The 24,212-nt window shown below is 40.1% G+C and overlaps 1 protein-coding gene across 1 annotated transcript; it reads left to right on the plus strand.

The window, feature by feature from the left end:
• Positions 1-1,157: 1,157 nt before the first annotated feature.
• On the plus strand, positions 1,158-22,589 carry asz1 (ankyrin repeat, SAM and basic leucine zipper domain containing 1). The gene is given in 14 exon segments (XM_061035971.1): positions 1,158-1,279; positions 1,946-2,048; positions 2,791-2,913; positions 6,565-6,676; positions 12,600-12,711; positions 12,814-12,948; positions 13,174-13,292; positions 14,533-14,605; positions 15,078-15,134; positions 15,822-15,934; positions 17,936-18,041; positions 19,289-19,402; positions 22,131-22,258; positions 22,260-22,589. Coding segments are annotated over 14 exon segments (1,446 nt in total). The 5' UTR covers positions 1,158-1,171; the 3' UTR covers positions 22,303-22,589.
• Positions 22,590-24,212: the final 1,623 nt, after the last annotated feature.

Consider the following 24,212-nt stretch of genomic DNA (forward strand, 5'->3'; position numbering starts at 1 on the left):
ATGTTAAATTTGAAACATGTAATATGAAACACTGACCTTACATAACCACAACCTCAAGAAGAAGCTAGCATGTGAATTCTGACGTTTCCCTCGTCCTTTTCCAGAGCAGCCTTCGAATAAAAAAAAAGACAACCAAGTTACAGCCATTCACAGGACAAAATATGGCAGACACAATTACATCCACCCATAACAAACTAGGATTTTGTATCCACCCCTTAAATTTACAATACAGACACTTCATAGTTAATCACTGTTTGCAGGTCATATTTATGCATGCTTATGAAAATGTGTCTTTTACAGAGTCCACAGAACAATAAGGACACTTTATTAAGCATAAACTTACTTTTTAATTAGATCTGCCTCGGCAATCAGTGTTGCCAGGTCCGCTTGTTATAAGCGACTTTCGGCTTGTTTTTCTGTAAAGTCGCTTGCAAATATCGTCAGTCGCGGGTTGCGGCTTGTTTGGGCTTGCTTTGCTCCCTGTATGAACCCCTACTGATTCTCTCCCACACACACACACACACACACACACACACACACACACACACACACACACACACACACACACACACACACACACACACACACACACACACACACACACGACCAACTACAAGTGACAGAGCGACAATGCCCGGGAATAAGGGAAACATGGAAAAAATATAATAAACAGTGGGAGAAAGAGATCTGACCTTAATACAGCATGCTGATGATGCTGGCACCCAAAAGCACAAAAACAACTTTTTTCAAATCAAAATGAAACAATATATATACTGTATATATATATATATACTGCTATCAAGTGGCTTCTCTTTTACACTATGTGGTAGGTTAGGTAACCTGTTTGGCTTCATTTCATTTATTTGAGGAGCCAGGTCGCTGTTTTGGGCTTGTTTCCATAGAGCTGGTTGCTTGTTTCTCTCGCGAGATCTGGCAACACTGTCGGCAACGCAATTATTGGCAGGGATGCGTCCCTCGGCATAACACCTGTTAATTTACTTTAGGTATGTTTTAATAGAGTAGCCAGCAGCCGGAGACACTCACTCGTGCTAACCTGTGTTGTAAATAACATGAAGCTTACCTGGCAGGCTCTTAAACTCCGCCCACCGACGGGCTGCAGTGAGAGCGTCTACAGACTCACCGGCTATCGGCTCACCGGCTACACCGAACTATGGGAAGCTTCGTTGACAACGCTTTTCCAGCAGGCGACGAAAGCGACGACAGCAATGATGAGTGGGACATCGGGTCCGGATCGGATAAAAAATCATTTCGCAATAAGGTCACTATGAAAAAATGTCCTTCATCTTAATGAATGTTTTCAGGGCAGGATGAGCCGCTAGCTAAACGAACTTGAAGCTAGCTAGCGTAAGGTAAACGTTAACAAGCTACCACTCCGCTTATTTAGCAAATATAAACAGGAATAAAATAGACCGGCGACTTTCACTACCGAGCTAGGAGAATTTAAGCCTCAGAGTTTAATTTATAATGATATAAAATTGGACTTAAATTGTAAGACGGGTAAACATACGCCGCGCTTTCTCGCCCTCATGATCTTCAGTTGCTGTGGCAACAGTAGCAGAATATATCTGTTATTTTATCTGGTTTCTGTCTGCATCTCAAAGTGGAGGTATATGAATTTAACTAGTGTCTAACTCAGTCCAAATGTCATTTTACATTTAAAAAATCAAGTTAAAAAACAACTCCAAAATCTGTTTAATTATGCTGTGTACCACAGAAAGGGTAACTGTGCCATGTGCTAATGCTAATGGAGAGCCTAATAATTGATAAACAATAAGCCATTGTAAGGAAGAACTTTGAAATGAAAAATAAAATATTCAATCCATTGAAAACATTGTGGCTATGTTTCCTTTACATTGATTGCGATTTAAAGTATACCTCTGTGGATTTTCAGTGAATTTAATCCAATCCTCCCCCCTTTTCATAGGATGTAGATGCTATTGTACCAGAAGCAGAAGATAATGTGTCAGTGTTTAAAAGAGCCATCAGCAGGGGAGACATAGCCACTGTTGAACAGCTGTTGGACAATGGCAAGTATTCTCTTCATCTATTAGTTTTCTATAAAAGCTGTATGGGATTTAACTTCTGTTTTTATTGCTTGGTATTACAAATTCAAAGTCAGGGTCAGGCTTGGTAGCAATTCAAGGATAAGAGCGGTGTTGCGAGGACCATTTGTAGAGGCCGATATGTTTACAAGTGCTATGTAAAACATTTAAAAAGATTTTCATCCATAAGTCTTCATTTTCTCTTGTTAAAAGCTAGACACGAGTATCCAGCTACTATAACACTTATTTGACAGCACTGCTGATAATAGGCTATTTTGTAACTATTTCAGATCCTCTATTGATCAGCCTAATGGTCAGTTCCTAATTGGCTTTCAAGACACACAACAAGCAGACTTGTGGCTCAAGATGAAATGTTCGATCGATAATGGATTGAAGATCAAGCATCAAACAGGCTTTTTTTCCTGCACACAACAAAGCTTGCTGATTGGTAATATGTCAATAGAGCAAGACTACAAATGTACTACAAACGGAAACCAGAACACTTCTCATGCTAAAAATCCAGACCCCGGTATACAGATTCTACTTTTTGATGTAGAATCTGTAAATAGAAATGAGTATGTAAGCCACTGTGACTGAACTAATAAGGGGGCAATTTCAAGAAATGTAGTGGGATAGGAACAAAAAAGAATGCTGAAGGAAATCCTGATCAGATTAGCCTTCTGTGTTATTATTTCATTGCTTAATTTGATTGCCTCGGTGTGGACAGGCATGGATGTGGAGACCAGACTTGGCCTTGAATGGACTCCTCTGATGTGTGCTGTCACTGTGGCTAATTTTGACCTGGCCAAACTGCTACTGGACAGAGGGGCCAGTGCAAACTTCAGCAAAGGTCAGAAGAATATTTCTCATGTATCCATGTATGTGGGTTGGTAAGACCTCATTTTCACTAAACCTGTACAGGCACAAAATGTAAAAGGGAACATTATACCAATGAAAATCCTTCAAACATCGAACTTCAAATGTTTCAGCTCCTGAAATTACTTATGGCGAGAGTTTGAATCTCTGCTATTGACTAATCTAAAAAAGTATTCAAATTTTAGCAGTCAGGGTACTTCTGATGATATTTGATACTTTAGCAATACTATATTTTTTAGGGATGCTTATCTTGGGACAATACAGTAAATCTGTAAAGCAGTCTAATATGCAGGGTGTAAAACTCATCTACACACCGTCACCTGACAGGATAAAGTACCTTATGCCACCTTGAAGTAGAGGTGGGCGATCTGGGAAAAATATCATATCACAATTTATTTTTTGCCAAAATCACGATCACGATTTTGTCACGATTTTTTTCATACTGATCTTAAGACAAATTTGTAAGTTACTGACCAGTTCAACCAAAATTATTTCCCTGTGTAATGTTTTTAAATGCACAAAAACTGCGTTGACAAGTTTAATCTATTTGAAAAACATCTTTGTAGGAGGTCTCACCCAGAACATCTTTAGCAACAGAAATGTCTTTCCCTTAATTTGATCAATATTTATGCACAATGTGAAGGTTTTCTGCACCACTTTGAAATTATGATTTAGTTATGTGTCCTCTTTTTATGTTCATCAGGAACATTTTCACGCAGTGATGCATTCATTTAAAAACATGTAGACTTCAAGTTCTTGTGTTTCTGTTCTATTTAGCCCTGCAGAGTTCCTACAGCTGTAGCTTCATATGGGCTCTGCAGCATTTGTTCATAGGCATTGTTTTTATGACATCATTGGACTAACTTTAGTTTTGTTTATATACAGTATAATCAAACATAATACAGAATGTGTTCATTCTGTGACACATGATCAAAGTAAGTTTTACTGACAGAAGAGTTTTATTCAAGAGGGGACGGGACATTGTTCATTGACAGACAGACAGTCACCATGGTTACTCACTTTCACGTGGCTGCTGCACACAACATGTAACGTCGTTTATTGTATTACCTATAAATTCGGTTATCACAACAGGTGAGCTTGAAACTGAGAGAGAGCAGAAAAGACCGACAGCAACATTTGAAACACCGGGGTTATATCTCCCATCACTGACTGTCTGTCTGAGCTCCGCTCTGTCTGTGTCTCAGCAGACTGTTAACGTCTCTCCGGCTCGTTAAACGGTTTCTTGTGTCGCTATCCGAGATGTAAACTTAACTGTGCAAACTATGCAGATAAGTTAACTGTTGCTCACGCCGTGTCAGTTTGGAAAAATATCAAAACAGTTGCATATAACCGGGATGGAGTTGTCTTTGCGGACTTTACTTAAGTTTGGCAAATCGTCAGCACATTAAAATCCTTCACGATCTAAGATCGTTATATCGCCCACCACTACCTTGAAGTTAAACGATAAATGGACTGCAGTAATAAAGGATTTCTGACATGAGAGAGTAAGACCATACACTTAACTATACTTCTTTTGCACTTATCTGCTGCCCTTTATTTCATTGCTACATACATTATTGGGATGTTCTAAGGTGAGTGAATGGTTGGTTTTAAACCAAATCTGAACCTTCTACATAGCTATAGCAGCAGAGCAAGTGCTCCTCTTCTGTTTACGTCCTTGACACATAAAATGACACTGACTGAGGAGATTTGCATTCTCTGCTGCTCAACATTTCAAAACGTACAAATAAAGACAGAACTGGAGAGACAGTTGCTTCAGTGTCACTTTAACGCTGTTGTCAGATTTGTGTCTGATTAACACTGACTCATATTCTGAGGATAAAAATGGTTTGGGATTGTGCATTACTAAACTATTTTATTCAATTTCTTTCCACTTCTAGGGGATTTATATTTTTCTTGACATAATTTTAATTTAAAAATGTATAAAGGACTTCCTCCTCTATGCTTATTTTACCCAGACTGACCTTGATCCAACAGATGCCTTTAATTTCTCTTGGTTTGAGATGAGTGGCGCAGTGTGCATGAACTAAAAACATCTCAAAGGATCAGCAGTGTGTTTCTGCAAGAGTTCCTCTTTGGCGTCATCACCATTAAGTAATGTCAGATGAAGCATATTGGTGAACAGGCCAGATGGGTCCCGTGGTCTTTGGCTGTAGAAGGTGAGGAAATTGAAAAAAGGTGCCACAGGAAAGGAAAACTCGACACCAACGCAACAGGGACCGCCAGCAGGATTAGGTATGGCTGTTTGACATCCAAGCCTGGAATGATGTTGCCTAATCAAACTATCTTGATCTTATTTTTTTCTGGGAGGTAAAGTTAATGGGAACACAGAGAGATCGGAGATTAGGAGACTGACAAACCAATTCATTAAAGAATGAAAATAAACACTTTCCCCCTTGGTTGTGGAGGAAAGAACCAGAAAGAAAGTTTTAAAAACATACTTCAGTATAACTCTATTTTTGATTGTTTAAGTCCTGTAGAAAATATTTAGAGTGACTTCTGTTTTGTTGGATAATTATGAAGGTGTTATGTTCCTGAAAATTCTTGACAGTTTTGGATGTGTAAGACATTACCTCAAAATATGTAGGGAAAGCCTAAATTTAGAAATACAGGGATTCCTGTTTATTTGTCCTGGAGTACCATTAAAAATCCCTCTGTAGCCCTTAGACATCCTCTGGCCCGTGCTGTTATTATCTGATGTGAATTAATTCTCAGTCAAGAATGTGGAGTTAAACTGTGTGTGTGACTGATTTCACATGGTCCTGGCGTCTGATGCTTGAGGCAGGTGAAGGAAACAATTATACTGAAGGATGACGTGTGGTCACGTCCTGGTGGCATTTGTCAAAGCAACCGGGCTCAGCAGAGAAATACACGAGTGATTGATATTGATCAACACGCTGCTATCATACCCTCTCACCAATTCTCAGGCCTCAGATTTATTTACTCCAGGGCTCTCAGGAGGTAAACCAGCAGTCTGGTTTACACCCACACACAGAATATAAACACACAGAGATATAGAGCCAAACATACACCACCACTGAGACACAGAAACCCACATACAGATGTAAAGGAAAGGGAATGCATGCTCACATACACTCAGATGTATACAGTGATACACACAGGTTGGGCTTAGAACAGGACCTGAGTGCATTTCCATGAGTCCTAAACTAGTCTTATCAGGATGAGGTAGGACTTCCTCTGAAGTCTCTCGATGCCATAAAGGTTGCCAAACTTCCTGATAGCAGATAATGGGCCAGCCAATCTACATCACAGGGTTTATCACCAGGATTTTTGTATTTCCTCATTACAGCTTAATGTATTACCTCACTGTGAGAAGACAAAAAGTGATATGTTTTTGCAAGAAATAACTACAGTAACTAATATACTTTTTTGTACACAATTATACACTGAAGAACGGACTCATGTTTTTTAGATTTTGCATGCATCACAAAAAGAACCAAATACTAAAAAGTGTGTTGCAAAAGTTTTAACAACCATAATTTCAAGTGAGCTGCCATGTTGATGTTTTAAGAAAATAGAGATTTAATAGAGTTTAAAATTGTCTTAGTGCACTTGTAAACTGTTTCATCGTTCTTGTCCACAGATCATTGGACGGTGCTCATGGCCAGCTGCACAGCGTCTGCCAGTGAAGACAAACTTGCTCGCTGTGTGGAGCTTCTGCTATCCAGAAATGCTGATCCCAACCTGGTCAACAGGTGAGGGGGGGTGATGGGAGGGTAAAGATGTGTTTCAGGTCAAAATGTTTATAAGATTTTGCAGAACATTACGCACTGTGACACCCCTATTGATGCAGGCCAATTAAAAACACTCCAGACGTGACTTGAACAGGGGAGAAAAAAACCGTGGTGGAGGATCACATTTCCTTTGATGGTTCTCGTTATGTTTGGCTGCCATGTGGTAGCATTATGCACCACAGCGCTCCATACAGTGTGTGTATATTTGTGTGTTTTGTTTGGAATGTCCTGTTATGGCATGTGCACGTACGGACGGGTATCAGACAGACAGACAAACAAACACACTGTGTAAGGGGGCAGGAGGATTGTAGGAGCTTGTAGTCACTTCTAGGTCAAAAGTAGCCTCGATTAAAGAACCAATCTTATTTTGTTCAAATTAAAAATCTTAAAATCAAGTGGTTGCAGCAGCTTTCAGATATTACATTTCAACACATAGTAAGGACCTCTCATACACTGAATAAAATAATAACCTGAATGATTTCATGTTATTTAAAGCCAATGTGCTGTCAGTCATCCATGAGTCAGAGACATTTTAGTAAGAGTTTCACTAAATGAAAAATAGTTACCTGCTCCATCGTGCAAAATTCAACATTTTTGTATGTGTCCCTGACAATTATAAGACAAGTGTCATAAAGAATACCTTTATTCAGCTCATAATGCGAGAACTAAATTTTAAACATCTATTTTGATTCCACTGGAACTTTCACAATATTAGTTATACTAACAGCAACACTTTCGAGCTAAACCAAAGGTAAGCTTTATACCACTTACATCTATAAGTTCAAACATAATCATACCAGACAAAAAAGGCAGAGTTACTTAAACCAGAGACTAACTAATTTTAAAGTTTATTGAATGAAAATTTAATTTCATACTAGTTTGTGAGTCTGAAGTTTAGATGATTTAGCACAATTTATGTAACATGGCGAAACGGGATCATAGTCTGTTGGTAACGATGTCAAATTGGTTTGCCGAGTTAGCATGTTGGGAGTGCTGAGTCAACAATAGCAGTTCTAGCTCTACCAATTCGGTCCTCCTACATGCCTGTGCTGAATGTGGTTAAGAATTGCTCAGGTCGATATACCAGTTAAACTGACACGGCCAACGTGTTATTTTATCTTCATTTCCTGAATCGAAATACTATCGAACTGCTCCACGCTATGAGATACCATCCGTCCACTGCTCCAGGTAACCAAGTAGAAGGGCATTTTGGCTGAATGGCAGTAGCAATTAACCGAAGTTACTGTCCCCGCTAGACTAGTGGGAAGCGTCTGCTTATACACAACATTTGACAGGCGCTGTGGGCCTGAATTGATAAAAATATGAATGTGTTTAACTAACTAGTAGTTCTGGTGCAGACTAGTAAGGGTGACAACGTTTCGAGTGTTTGATCACGCACATCCCTACCACAGATGGGCCAATATTGGGAATACCATTCAGAATATCAATCTCATAGAATAGTTTTTGGAGTAGACTAAACAAAGATAAAATAAAGTCTCAGTTTGTAACAATGGAAAGAATTTGTGTTCTTTGAAATTAAAAGAGTGATGATACAGAAACACAAAGCAGCTATGTTGACAGGTAACTTGACAGGTGACATTTTTTGAATTTTGTTTCACTACATAAATTGGAGTCTTTGACGGGAAAGTTTGGGATTTATCAGCCAGTGGAAATAAAATGTGGTTTCCTGTCCTGGTAAGGAATTGGAAAAATTCCATCTCATGGAAAAAATGATGGAAGGACATTCTTGAAGCCATTTTAGTGTTAACATCTGTGGATTTTTGTTGTGTTAAAGAGGGGATTCGGCCCCCAGTGGCTTTCTTGTTTAGCTATCGCTAATCCCCTGCCACTCTATCACTGCCACTATGCCATTGCAGGCACGGCACAGACCCTCTGATGAAACCAATGCTGACGCTGTTACGTTAGGTAATTGATTGTTTCCTACCCAGACAAAATATTTGAAGCAAGGTAACAAGGTACAGCAGGAAGTTAATGAGAGGAGGTTGTAAAGAGGAGGGGCAAAAGCCCTTAAAATCCAGAGCAAGAGAAAAGGTTCATGTGGGTGCATGCCATAAACCTCCTCCTCATCACCTCTTACGTCTGAGTATCAAACCAATGATTAACACCAGCTGCTTGTCCTTCCATCAGAGTGTAAACAAGAATTGCCTGTCATCTCTCAAAGTCCTCTAAAAGAAAAACATCATGTGGGGTCCATTGCCTCCATGTGTCCATTTTTTCCCCTTCACTGTGCTGATCTGGATTGAAGTCGCGTTGAGGCTGAAACATGCTTCTCAAGGCTGCACTTACATTATATAAAAATGCAACGTCGTATTTAAAACTACAGAATTGGGGTAGAAACTCCAATGACTTCAAAGTGACAGCACTGCACTCCTCCAGGTGTCTCTGAAATGTTAGGTTTTCACGACACCCTTCTCTGGCTTAGCTTTAGAGAGAGAATTATGCCAGTGTAGACTTCCATAACATTTTGCTATGAAGTGTTAGCAAAACCCACTTTTAATATACATTGGTAGAGTTGATAGAACAGCTATGTCTTTTCTATTTTAAGCTGTTTCGATGTAGCCCTAAAGCAGCTGTTGGAATCTGACTCAATATGGGGCAGCAGTAGCTCAGTCTGTAGGGACTTGGTAAGGAACTGAAGTGCTCTCCGGTTCAAGTCCAAGTCCTGTTATGGACCAAAGTATGGAAGTTGGTATTGTTGCTGAAGAGGTGCCAAGTATTCCCGAGGTTCCCTTGAGCAATGCTTAGAAGCTGAGCGCTCCCTGTGTGTAGCCCCGTTACTCGGACATCTCCCCATTAATGCATATCCACAGATCCTGTTTGTGCATGTTTGTATTTCGGGCTTATGTGTGTGAGTAGCATGTCTCACTAACAGAGAGTATACTTGAATTTCCTCTTCGGTGATTAATAAAGTATATAAAATGGAATTTAAAAAAATGTAAAATGTGTCCATTTATGGGGCTATAGTACTCATCGCAGTTGGCCATGGGTTCGATTTTGACCTATGCTGTATGTCATCCACAACTTTCTCCTCCTATCATTTTGAGTAACTCTTCAGCTTTTCTATCTTATAAAGGTAAAAAGGCCCAAAAAACTACTTTAAAAAACGCCATCAACATTTTACAATAATAGTTTACAAGAGAAGAACCGTACTACAACCAGTGTCCAAGTATACAACTCCTGTGTAGTAAGCATGTGCAGAGAGCATGCTCACAGGAGTGACAGCAGTGAAGCTGGCTGTCTTTGAACTACAGTATGACACACATGCTGTAGCAGTAATTAATAAAACTATCTCACAAGAATCACTGATGAAACGCCAGAAAATCAGGAAAACAATGAGAAATTATGGATTACGTGTCACTGTCATTTATTTTTAAGATAGTATTTTAACTGGCATGAGCGGACAGTGGAATATTATGTGATTATAGTGTTTAGATACAAGTCTTTCAATCTTGTGTCTAGTTATGTCAAAACCTGATAAAGACTTGGCTTGATTAGAAGAACAAAAGAATAGAAGCAGATCAACAGACTCGAGGCCTATTTAATAGTTCTACTTACAGCGTTTCTGAGAGCATCCATGTGCAAGATAAAGACTGTGCTGAGTGTAAGATATTATCTTTTAGAAGCCCACATTTTAATATAATCATTGTGATTTATTTTTCTCAAATAATTTTGAGGAAATCGCTTTCAGCTGTTTTGGGCTTGTTGTGCTTTTGTGAGTCACGTTTCTCCAGAAGTTATTCTTGCTATCATGACACCTGGAACAATGTTTACACTGAGTTGTCTGCATATCGATCAACTGTCAGTGGAGAACCTCGCCAAATCTCACAGTCTGAAGGACACGCGCATACACACACACACACACACGCAGACTGAAACAGTATGTGAGTCACCTTGTCTCACAGCAAAAGGGCCCTTGGCAAAATACAGTGGAACAGGACATCAGGCAGAAATGAATGATACTACCTATCCAGTGCTCTCAGGGGAAAGGGGAATTGATTTACAGGTGAATGCAGGAATGTGAGTAAATAAATTGTCACACTGCACGTCAGAGGCGTTGGTTTGTTTGAGTTCACATAGAACATTAACTTTTATTTCTGGAACTTTGAGCTTGAGTTTTGCCTTAACTGTATTCAAAACCCGCTGATGTACCACACAGATTCACGCCTATTTGACAAACATCACCCTCAAAATGACAAATGAAAACCTACAATACATGCAAACTGTATCATGAAATGTTGTTGTGGTTTGACAAATACCCTGATAGAAGACATTATCACTCTCTCAGACCCAAAAATACCATAATAAAAACTTGAAAGGCGAATCTCTATATACCTTAATATATCTTTTTCCTACCTGATCATTCATTTGTTTCTAAGCTGCATCATTCTGCATGGAACAGTGAAGGAGAAACACAATGGGAGGCCATGAACTAAACAAATATTCTTAAAAAATTGTCCAAAAGTTTTTGTGAAGGAAACAGATTAGAAATGGTGACCCCAGGCAATGTGGCATAGGGTAGTGCAACGCTGTCCCTTTTCAAATAAATAAATAATAAATAACTTGGAAATGTTGTGTCAGGCTGCAAGCCAATGCTTGTAGACTGCTGAATGATAGATTTGCAGGTGAAACATGAGACTTATATAGACTGATATAGAACTTTTGGGTGGCACTGAAAGGTACAGTAGTACCCAGATATCATGACAGAATTTAGAGTTGAGTTCATCCCTAATCAATTATTTGAATAGGCTGTTTTGGAAACTGCCTGGATTTTGTAACCTTATGTTCTATTGAAATACATTTTCAAGTTTTGAATACTTGAAATATTTGAATAATTTGCCTTTTATTTGTCTTAATAGATCAAAATGTACATTTAGATTAAATTCTTATCTTGATCTAAAGGCAACTGGACTTGGTTTAAGATCTTGATTAGATGTCAGATTTAGATTAAATGCTGGATTTAACTTTCTAATTATTACAAAATACTGATGCAACTAAAGCTTTTACTTGAACAAAAAGTATTTTCCTGGATAAGTTTCATTTTTGAATTCCCTGTATTGAAATACTAAAGAACAGTAAATGACATTGTGAGTGATAACGATGCTGTGTTCAGTTGTCCTACCACTTCAATTCCACATGAATTATGGTCTGTCTTGTTTAATGCCATCTCTTCCTCCCCTGGACTTTCCCACCCTGTCTTGATAGATTTACTTTTCTCACTCTCTGTATTTGAGTTCGAGTTGATAAGCTTCAGAAGTACTGTAGCAGAGGTTATTTATATACAGGGCTTGTTCAAATAGACGTAAACACACAAAGGCAACAGGGGAACGAGGATTACTCAGAAAGGTCAAAGTTGTTCAAACCAGGTCTTCCATCTAAACAGTTAGTGTCTGTTAAAGGACACATTCAACATGTGTGTGTCTGTCGATTTTGCTCTGAGATTTACTCTCCAATCACCTGAAAGGTACTCAATGGAATGCAGCATATCAAGCCCACATATGGTATGAGAAACATAGAGACTTAGACTTAGTTCAATTTAAGCTGTGATCCTTTGTATTGAGACCTATCACAGTCAAGACTAGAAGTGTCAATGTAAATAGCTATCTTTAGTTTGGTATCCTCTGCCCCCTGGTGGTTTCTCAGTATCCTTGTCCTCAATCCTGTTAAAATGATGTCCCCATTTACCTTCATCTACTCCCATTATCCTCATTTCACCATTCATTTCTTTGTTATACATTCTTCAAAGGTTTTGGCCTCTGTCAAATGTGCTCCTCCTTTCTTTGTTTTAAAATAATTTCCTTCTGTTTTCTTGTCTCTGATTTCATCCCTTCTGTGCTCTTGTCATTTTTCTTTTTACCTTTTTTAGGTCTCAAATGACCTGTTTGATGTTGGCAGCCAGGGACGGCTACAGCAAGATCATCAACCTGCTGGTCTCCCATGGTGCAAAAATTAATTTCCAGGGTCACAACGGATACACGGTGTGTCATGAATGCTTTAGCTTAAAAAGAAAAGTTGTGTTGGAAAAATGTAATTTAGGTAACCTTCAAACATCTGACTTCTGATTGATACTATCCTGTCAGGCTTTATCATTAGGAGTGCAGTATGACAGAGAGGAGGCAGTGCTAAAGCTCCTCCAGCTGGGAGCTGACAAAACATTAAGAACCAAAGCTGGCAAGAGTCCTGCGGACCTGGCAGGGATCTTCAAACACACACAGGTACCTGAAGTTTTTTAGACGGCACATCTGCAAGTTTTCATCACTTGTCTTTTTTCAGTAAAATGGAAAATCAGTGACTTTTCTGTAAAGTAGCTTTTCGTATTACACAAGTATTGATTGATGTATGTACTTGTGCAACGCTTCTCTTATCTGACATTAACATGGCCTTTGAGAAGAAGATGCTTTAATCACATAGTATCCTCACACTATTGTCTGCTAACCCAGATAGGCAGGATTCTTGCCTCTGCATCCCACATCTCTACTGTCCAGGCCTTCAGCTCCATGGAGGAGACTCTCTCCAAGTTCTTCAAGACGAACTCTGAACCTCCACCGTCCAAGGAAAGGTGAGACAAACTGTGACTTAGACTCAATGTCTTCAGGCTGGACAAAGAGGGTTTTATCATGATATTTACTATCCCACACTAATACTTCTACTACATATGTTCCTCTTTTCTGTACAATTAAAGAACTGTACTTCTAGCAGAAGCAGCAAAAACACACGAGTGTGATTCAAATACACACACGATAATTGATCTTCTAGTTGTCATACAGCTGGGCTGCCCTTCCTCTCTATTTCCATCAAAGGTAGTTTTGGAGTGATGACACTGAGACGAGGCTTTTTAACGAGAACTTCTATGTATATATGTAAAAACTATTTTTCTGAAACTTGGATGTGGATGTGGAGTGAAGATGAAATTAAACACCTAACTTCTCTTCTCTTGACATAGCACCATCCTACTAGGCAGTGCAGCCTGTGTGCTTGTTGCCCCCTGTTGGATTTTCTCTGCACCAGTGCCTGTGCAGCAGGTGTTGTTTGAGCATTGCTCGACCAGACATAAACAATAATAAACTTTACCTGTGAGTGTTTTGTCTTGTCAGGCACGGCTTGACAATTATCGTCAGCCAAAAACATTGTTCTTGAGCATGTCTGGTACAGGGAATGAACGGCCTGTAAACATTTTAGCTGTTGTTCTCTCATATCTGAAACAACAACACTTCAGCCTAACTAAAGTACTACACATATTTCTTTCTTTTTATGGAAGGAGTAAAAGGGCTCATTCTTAAAACTTGTCATGTCTAGAGTCAGACTGAGGCTGGTTGAAGGCTGTCATTACTTGAAATATTGAAATATTAGTGGGCTTTAAAAGGCAAGACAATATATGTGTCCGTAGCTTGCTAGAGAAACTCCACCACACTCCACTCATCTAGTAAACAGCTCAGCGTAGCAGCAAGTGACTTGATAATCGTGCGACACAACAAATGAATAATTATTGATGCCAACACTTAAGGACACGCTTGTGCTGCATTCCTTTAGCCCATTTTGCAGCTGTAGGCCGACGCAATCTATGGAGCAACACATTGTTGTATTTACATTTAAGATGTTTTTTTAATAGACCAGAATGTACTTAAATACAGGGAGCTATTTTTGAATACCACAATAACCATTTAAAGAATGACTTCTCTTTCAGTGTGGTACTCTACTCTGAACACATTTGAATTCTTGGGAAGTATGTATTCATACAGTGATATATTTCAATAGTTTTAAGTTCCCAAGAGTCAAGGTGAACTCTGTGCCCTCTTCAGTGTTACCAAGCTTGATGAACTTGAGCTCCTCCTGCATGGCCTCGATCTTGACTACCTCATTGACATCATGGCTGTAAGTACCGATTGCTGCAGAGTTGTTTTTATCTCACTGATGTCAAGATGGTTAGCAGAGATAACATTCAGTTACACTCAGTACAGTACAGCACTAGATCTATGGGTGAAATACTGTTATCCTTAATGTGTCGGGTACAGCTGCATTATTCACAGAATGACCTTTTATATGCTCTAGAACATGTCATGAGAGGAGTAGTTTACATATTTTTCTTGGAGCTTCATAATGGACGTAGTGTGCTGGATTAGCTTGGCCCAAATTAAACCGAGGGTCAGCTCAAGTTTTTGGCCCTATCTGATTAATGAAAACGGGTTTGATGAGTGCAGATAGATTGTTGTCATTACATGGCAAAGCCTCATGCAGGTACATCTGTTTCAGGGGATGGGGTCAGGAGCAGCTGCAGCTGCAGAAGTTTTGATTCGGTGGATGCAGCGTGATCATTTCAAATTTTGTGTTTTTCACACATGCACAGGAAAATGACATCACCTGGAGCTACCTGTTGAGCATGGATAAGGAGGACCTGGAGAAGGTAGTGGATTAGTGTAACATCTGTGTGTCTGTCAGCTCTTTAGCACACCACCATCCTTTAGGTTGACCCAGAAAGAGACAGGGGGGTAGCTACTGATGTACCACCTAGAGTAGAAATAAGGTATAACAGACAGACCGACCTAATTATAAAAAGTATTTAAACTTTTTTTTAAATCATCACCATGATTTTGTCATTTTGGTATCCTTTCAAACTGTAAATTGTACTTAAATTGTAGCAAAGCTTTTCATTTTGGGTCCATATTACTGTGATGTTACCTACTTGACACTGTGAAACTGCCACTGACCTCGGATAGATGGACAGACGCTCCACAGCTGAAACAGATTGTTGGTAATTGATGTCCAGATGAGAAATTTGCCATCGATCATCTCTTACAAGTAATGAAACTGGGCAATGGTAATCCTTAACTGAAGGCATAAGGGGATAAAGACAAAGAAACAACAATAAGTTATACCTCTGCATACACATTTTTCCATTTGATGTAGTGTCTCAGTTTTAAGAATGCCTTTTGGTTTACTTCAAACTCGATACTGCAGGAGATATCTTTAAAGTATTCCTGGAACAAGCAGCTGAGGAATACAGCATGTGTGTCACACATCATTATTACACAGTTTTCTGAGGGGAAATATTAAAACATAGGAGAAAGACATGATGTTTTTCATACTTCAGATTGGAATCACAGACCCAGCAGACCAGGAGAAGGTGCTAAGTGCTTTGCAGCAGATGCACCTGGACAAAGTGGACCTTGACACAATCAGCCAGCTGGGAGCTGCAGACAGTGGGTAGGGAACACTTTAAAGCATTTTGACTTTCCTATCTGTAGAGCTGTTTAAGAGTACACAAATGATTGAAGATGCTGATGTTTAACCAACGTTTTCTTTAAAAAAATAAAGGTGTTCTGGACCACTTACAATACTTTTCCAGTCTGTTTGAAAAGCCTCACCAGCTCTACAAACATGCATAAAGTGAAAAACAAGGTTTAATGTATCCCCAAGAAATTAAACAGTTGTCAGCCGTTCATACAGCACCTTAAAACCCTCCCCCACATCCAGCCTTCCTCCATCTACCCATAATGGTCTGTCTGTCCTCCTACACTGGAAGTCATCCATCAGCCCCATGAGCATCTCACTGTCGTAGCTCCTTATCCTCCTTCCCTCATAAATGCAGCCGAGCCCTGAGCCATGTCCTAACAGTTTTAAGCGGAGCTGTAATGATTTGTAAACTGAGACGCGATACCAGGCTGCAATGAGCAGAAGAGAGCCAGCAGCAGGGGCCACACAGAGCCATTGAACCGCAGCCCATCACTTCATGAATCCTTGCCAGCACTGGGCTCGCTACCTACACCTGCCACCTCACCTGCTGAGTGAGCAGCCTGGGATAATGGGCACAAAACAGATGGTGGTAAATGTGATGCAATCTACCACCATTTTATGGTGCTAAGCACTTCTTATACAAAATATTCTTAAGGTGCTTTTTAAAGTGTTCGACCACTAGAAGCACTCACAGCAATGTTTTTTAAGTGTAACACTGTTTGGTCAAGACACACGAAAAGAGAATCCCTCCTGTTTTATCACAATCCCACAGATATGCTCTTATCCTGTCAAAACCCTGAAAGAGTGACACCTCTCAACCAGCAACCAGCCACTCTGGAGAAGACGGAAGTAATTAAATATCCAGGAACAAATGGATTTGTCTGCTGAATGTTTAACTTGGCATTATCTGCGTTAGCAAGACCCCTCTCCTTCCTCATTCGACCATTGAGCAAGGAACTGTCTTGATACTGCAGAAAAGAGGCAGGAATGCCTCATTTACTTTCACTGCATAAACAAGAAGTACACATGAATCCTCTTTCAGCAGTCCCACATAACATTCGCTCCTTTGCATCTACAATCATCCGCTACAATGTTCCCACTGGGGGCCCATCATCACTCTCTGCTCCCTAGATAAACTAACAGCCCGGAGAAGGGAGGTGAAGGTGCAGCACAGGCTGACTGACAGTGTTTATTCGCCCCTCTGACAGAGTGTGAGGAGGGCTGGGACGGCTGGCTGCCTGGCCCTCTAACTAGGGGGAAATGTACCATTAAGATAAGAGCTATCAATATCCCACAGGACTGGTGGATGGGAAGATAGGGACTGAGAGGTTGATGAATATAAATAACTAATCATTTAATGTGGATGTTTTTGGGGAGGGATGACAGCACGGGTTAGCATGGGGAGGAGGTGGGGAGAAGGCTTGGCCACCTGCTCAGTTTTCTGTAGAGTTTGGTGAGGTTGTCTGCAGGAAAATGCATGCAGAATGTTAGCTCAAAGTGTGCTCCAAACGATCAATCTGTCTGCCTGTCTTTTCTGGGTATCTTCAGTAGGCGTTGCCTTGTTTTTTTTCTTTAGGACATACCCTTAAAGAAGTTAAACCCCTTGACCTCTGCTTTATGCTCCAACAGCATTATCTGTATGCATGAATAGGCTATGCATACACTGCATTGATTTTCCTCATGATCACTATTTTGAATTGTTTAGTTTTAAACCCATCGATGCTAAGTCGACAATGATTTCAACATCAAAAACAGCAGATACTACAAGAGAAAAATACAAAAACATGCATAATAATGAGGGCCTTCTTAGTGTTTTGGCAATATCAGTATAAAATTAGCAATATAATCATCAAGTTGCTAGATAAGTTGATAAGACATTAACAGTAATATTAGGAACACCAAATGAAGTGGCTGATGAACATCTATTTTGTTTGTGCAGTCAGACCTTTTTGATTTGTTCATGTGTTTCAGGAGTGAGGAGCTTCATAACTTCCTGATAAGTGTGAGGCAGCAGTGCTGCTACCTGACTGAGACAATTCAGGACGTTGTCACCCGTTTCCCCCGCCATCCCTCTCAGGTACATGTTGTCTTAAGGGTGTAGTTCTTTAGGGTTACCAGTCAAGGGTTGACGCAATGGCTGACAAACATTCACCAAAAGGAAAATGTTTGTGTCGTGGTGAATTAATTCTAAGATTGAGTTAACCAGTAAACCTTAAAGATCTCATATTATGCCCTTTTTGGGGTTCGTATATTTAATCTATGTACCTACTTTTGTACGTTCACGTAGCTAAAGTCTGAAAAAAGTGTCTGTTTTCATGTACTGCTCCTCCTTGCTCCCTCGCCGCTCTGAGTCCGTCAGCTACACTCTGCTGAGCCCCCACTGTTAGACCCCACGTGGGCCAAGTCTGCTCTGATTGGTCTGCCGATCCGCTCTGTCGTTATTGTCGTTATTATCAGTTGCTCAGCACGCTTCTCGGAAATGTCCCGCCTCTTTTACCATATTGGGAATGCAGCCACTGGCTCCGTCCGAGTGGAGCATAAACATTAGCACCTTAGCACTACTGCTAAGTTGCAGGCGTGCAACATGAGCTGCAGGGCTTGCCACAACGAGCCAATGGGCTTAGATCAGTGATCTCACACAGACAATGACGTCGGACTGACAAATTTTTATCGACGGGGGCTAGAACCGAGCGTTACATGCAGCTAATGCTACAGCTAACAGGAGGACATAGGAGAAGCTGCTTTTCCACGGACTTGAATTTTTGCACATAGATGTGCCTAAACATGCACAGGACACTTGGAAAACACACTAAAGAGCATATAAAACCAGAAAAAGCATAATATGGGACCTTTAAATATCAATAATATGCCTTGCTATGACTCGAAATGTTCTTTGAGTTTCTATAGTTGAAAGCGGTGGATAGTAATGTGGTATTTGTTTACTATCATCTTGGCTCAGGTCTCAAAGTAGCTGAGTCTATACTAAAAACTGGAGCCAAACAGTGAGGACCAACTGTTTGCCAGAGAAAATTATGAATAAAAAACATGACTGGTGTGACACAGGACATCCTGCGCAAAGCAGCCATCTTTAAAAGTCCAGTCTTCTTTCAATGGTGACTGCAACTTCTTCCTAAGAGCCGCTAGAAATGATGGCCCTGTCCAATGTCCCTATTTACCGGTAATCACTTAACTGGGGCCAGGTCAGATGTTATTCAAACCTCTGTCTGGTAGTATCTTTGATAACCCCTCTTTCTATCTCACTTGACATCAAGTTAGATTTCTGAAGTAGAATTTGGTTTCTGTCTTTCTGGTTCCTCCACGTAGCTGGTTTTCTCTCTGGATCCACAGAAGGATGCTCAGGCGGTCTGCAGTCAGTTGCTAGTCCAAACTAAAGACCTGCAGAAGGAAGTCACCTGCCTCCGCAATCTGTTATGTCAGGTAAATAAACACACCAGCACACAAATTATGCATTGCTGAGCTAATATGTGACACATGTTTTAGTTTCCAGGCTGATACCCGCAATCCTATTTACTTAATAAATAACTACAACTTCAAAAAAGCTCCAAATCATATCAGAAAATGGGGGGCTGCACTCTGCAGAGACATTGCATGTGGCCTGGGGGAACATGTAGTGCGCAGTGCTTCCCACCTTGGTGGGCTGACCAGGGATGTTCACTGCCCCCCAGATATATTAACGGCCGCCTAGGTAAATGTTCGGCTCATACAATAGGCATTCAATAAGGAAAGGAATTACATGTTTTTTTGTTTGATTAGATTCATGCTTGGCTTCTACAAAACCCACCAAACACAACCCCTCACTGCATAAACTTCTTTTGCATAAACTATGTTTTTCTGGCCCCATGTTTTGTCATGAACCAGCTGTGAGAATGACTTGCATATGGATGCATGATGTTCTATAACTGTTTATTCTATTATCAGTATCGGCAGAAACATCCATTTAAAAGGTTGAAAAGCAAGAACACAAAACACACAACTTCTAAGTAAGCTCTAAATAAACATAAAAATACTGCTTGTTAAATAGACAATTTCAGTAATTAGTTATTGCATCTGTCAACATGGATTCTTGTACTTTTAAAATCAGTGATAAACTCAATGATAATCTCATCTTCAGGCAAGTCAATCTAAATTCCTGTCTTAAAACTGTTTACTGTTATTTTTAGAGCTTTTCTCTTACCCTTGAGGATTAAAATGAACAGAACATAGTGTGTGTGTGTGGGGTGTGTGTGTGTGTGTTCGTTAGATGTAAGTGTATATGAATCCTGGCGAGCTCCAACAGGTATGTGCGGGAGTGCTTGCATGTGTGCACCTGACTCTGTGTGTGTGGGTGTGTTTGTATTCCAAGAGGAGAGAGTCGTTCCTGACAGGGCAGAATCCTCACAGCCCATAAGTCAGCACCACTGTGACATCGACCTGTCAGCACGCAGACGATGAGGCGGAGGGTTGAGCGAGCTGATGAGAAGCCGAGGGTGGGTTGAGCGAGTTTAAGGGGGGAAAAGGAGGTGTGCATGTAGGTAGATATTCCTGTAGTATATGTGTTGATAATGTAAGTTTGGATGGAGAGTGTGGGGTACCTCAGTTGTGTCAGACAAGAATCTGATGCTCAATAGAGTCCATTTGGACCTGCTGGCTCCCAGCCTGAGGAGGAACAGTCCAACACAAACCATTATATACAGTATGCACAAAATCTGACATTATCTATGTGCACTCGTTCCTTTCAAAGAATCACTACATCTGCTGCAGGCTTCCATGCACAGGTTAATTGCACACCCAGCCTTTGATAGATTTTGGTTCTGCTGTTTTACGTATATATTTTATTGCAGTAACCCAAAGAAAAAAACATAAATTAATCCAGAAACTGGTTTAAATGAGGATGCGTCTCATCACTGCCATCTAGTGTAGGTAAATGCGTGATATCTGGTGAACCAGCAGTTATATATGAAAGCAAATGTGAAAAAAACATTGTGCTAAGTTTAATCAAACCGACTTTTAACAAACTTATCACAGATTTTGGTGTTCAATGAATCCTTTTTTTTTTTACTGTGAAGATGGATGTAAGAAAAAGAAAGTATTGTAAAGAGGACCTGTGGGACTGTGAACATTTAAGAGGCTCCATGGGAAATAAACACCTACTCTGCACACCTGTAAGGTTTATTCTAAGCACTCAAATCGAATCTGTTTCCAGCAGCAGCATGAAGCTCAGATACACACACACTATACAGCATCACCTCGCTCCAAACAGACACACACAGTTAACATCTAACTGTTGAGTAAAGTTGAACATTTATAGAGATTCTCTTGAGGAGGTGCAGGTGGACAGAAGCATGGCTGCAATGGACTGACACTGTTGCACCATGTCTGCCTGAGATGTAAATAGGGAACTGTTGCAGACATGTTAACCCATAACGTCTAATAGTTCCTCTGTGGAGTATTCCAGAAACAAACAAAAGTTATTCATACATTCATTCATTTTCCGTGTTAGTCTGTTATACTCCTTCAGTTTGTGCAGTATTTATTCATAACAAATATTTTATAACAGTTATTGCTTACATCCATGTAAACCAACTAGTTATTTGTTGTTACCCTGGGGGTCCAAATATAATGACTATATGGATAGAAAAAGACCCTTAATTTTTCCTCTTTTCTTTCCAGAGCATTTGATTTATATCTGGCTGTTTTAATGTTAATAACATTTCAGCGAAGTAACTATGTGATATGTGTTTAGCTTCTTTGAGAATTCACTGCTTTAGGACAGAACCAGGCAATTGTCCAACACTGTGTCCCTCCGTGTGTTCCTCTGTGACTCTCCTCTTGGCTGATGAATTTTAGAGAATCTGGCCCAGGAAGTTTGGGTGACTCAGGCTGTGCGAGTCATGCTGTGGTGGGACAAGACGTTCCCTCATGCTTAAAATGAGCTGGTGTATGTTTGATTCACATCCAGTATTAACTGATCTGATATTTCTCACCGTGCCGCTGTTAAACTGCTTTGAAACTGTCTGACCAGTACACTTCCACAATCCAGACTGGATTAAGTTTAATGGACTCGTCTGAGACCCTTTCACTTCCTGCTGCAGGAGGTGCAGAGTATGTTTGTGTCTGCACTACTGTGTCTGTGTGTTTCTCATGTGAATCTCACCTCTCTCCTCAGATGGAGGAGACTGAAGATTGTCATCAGATTCCTCAGGGTGGTTCCCATAGCAACTGGACGACGCGGTCCCTGACCAGAGTGGCACTGAGCGCACTCGGAGCCTCCTTCCTCCTGTTCCTCTACAAAGCCGTCGGTGAAGGTTAACCTGAAGATGTATAACAATGTTTGCTAAACAACACGAAGGTTGTGTCAGTCTGTTTGTCAACCATTTTTAAGTTTTTCATGACTTCAAGTGATAAATTGTTTAAAGTGGAATAATATGTTAAAAGAGACGAGACAGGTTCTTTCTAGTTCTGCTGTTGTAACACTTTCTTTTACTTTGCTCAAACTTGTCTTCAACCTGCAGTTCTGAATTTTATTTGAGTATATTTTAAGGGTTTAATTAAGTTTCTTTTGAGGAACAATTCTGTTCACAGTACAATTAAGAGTGGAATTAAATTTCAAGTTTTCTGTTTCAAATGCTTGTAAACGTATTGAACTTTCTTTCCAAAATGCGAATGTGGACTCTTATTAACCTTCTGTTCCAAATTGAAAAAAAGAGGTTAGATATCAACATCATGACTGCACATTGTATGTAAAGATGAATGTGTGATGTGATTATTTAAGCATCCTGTAAAGAATGGATGAAAGGGGAAAGAGCAAACCTCTAAAAGTCAACAGATAAAAAGAGGGGGCGGGATATCAGCCATCCATCACCTGGAGCTTTGACTCATCATATTGTTTTATCCATATACAAACAGAAATGTAAAAACAACAATACGTCATACTTGGAAATATTTGCTTCAGCTATTTCGGAGGTAATGTGGGGTTTTGTTGTCACAGTAGTGTTGCCAAGCAACAGGCAATCATTACCTTTAGGTGGAGGTATGTATTAATCAAGCCAGATACAACATGTCAATTAGTCAACTTAGGCGATTTCTGTAGGTGCGTGTTTAGAGAGCAACTTAACTTTAGAGAGCAAGACAAGCTTTTTCCAATCCTCCCAGTCATCATGCTAAACTAAGCTAATTGCTGAATAGATAGTTTTAAATTCAGGTTCTGCATATGTTAACATTGTAATTTGTATTGTCTGTAGTGCCCGCCACGGTCTAGGAGTCAGATGAGGCCATTTACGGCATGCTAATGAAACCCTTTTTACATTTTCCACAGCAAGTATCTATGATGGATGATCTATGATGATATTTTTGTCAAATCACTACCTACACCTTTACAGGACAAAATCAGAAAAATTATTTCCCACGTTGTCCACAGGGGGCGCCAAAATCCACAAATAACAAGTTCCTTACCTGAGCTTTAAGGATCATATTCACTAATAGGTCAAGTTGCCATGAACAAAAGATGTTTAAATTCAGTTAGGAAAATAGTTATGAATCCAGGAGGGAAATTTAGAAGATATTTATTTATTTATTTATTTATTTATTTATTTAAACTTCTCAGCAAAGTAGGTCCGGTCCCTTCAGGCCCTGTCCTGACTGTACAGTGATGATAGTAATCTTGTCAGAGAGCACCATTCATTTCCACCACATAACGTGAAGTGCAGTGAGCAGCCTTAATGCGATTTGGTAAGGCAGCGAACAAATGACTTCCAATTACACTGGCTTTATATTACAGAGTTAATACAACTTCTGCTGCTGCAACAACAAAGTCGTGTTCAATGGGCTGAGAAGGGGACAGAGAGCGCTTTAACAAATCTCCTTGTTGTTTTATGTCTTTCTTCCACGGGGATCATGGGAAAAAATCCAATTTGCCCATTAATCTCATCTGGTCAGGATCTCCGGACCTCCAGATACACCCGGAGCAGATCAAAGATGGAGGAAATGCCGTGTGACAGTGGTACAGATTTCCCCGTGAGACTTCAAAAAGACCACGATAGGTAATCCAATTGAAATGGACACGTCACCTTTAGGTGCTGGTTTGGGAGAACCAGTGAGTAGATTTTTCTCTTGCCCTCCTTTTTTTTAAGACCATCAGATTCCTGAGTTATTAGTTGGGCTTAGTGATGGTTTGTATAAGGCTGTAAAATAACAGTGCGTCATGCTGAAATATTTGGCACCAAAGCGTCAGTGGGGTATGACAAAGAGC

Source organism: Labrus mixtus, chromosome 4 (genome assembly GCF_963584025.1).
Source record: "Labrus mixtus chromosome 4, fLabMix1.1, whole genome shotgun sequence".
NCBI classification, from domain to species: Eukaryota; Metazoa; Chordata; class Actinopteri; order Labriformes; family Labridae; genus Labrus; species Labrus mixtus.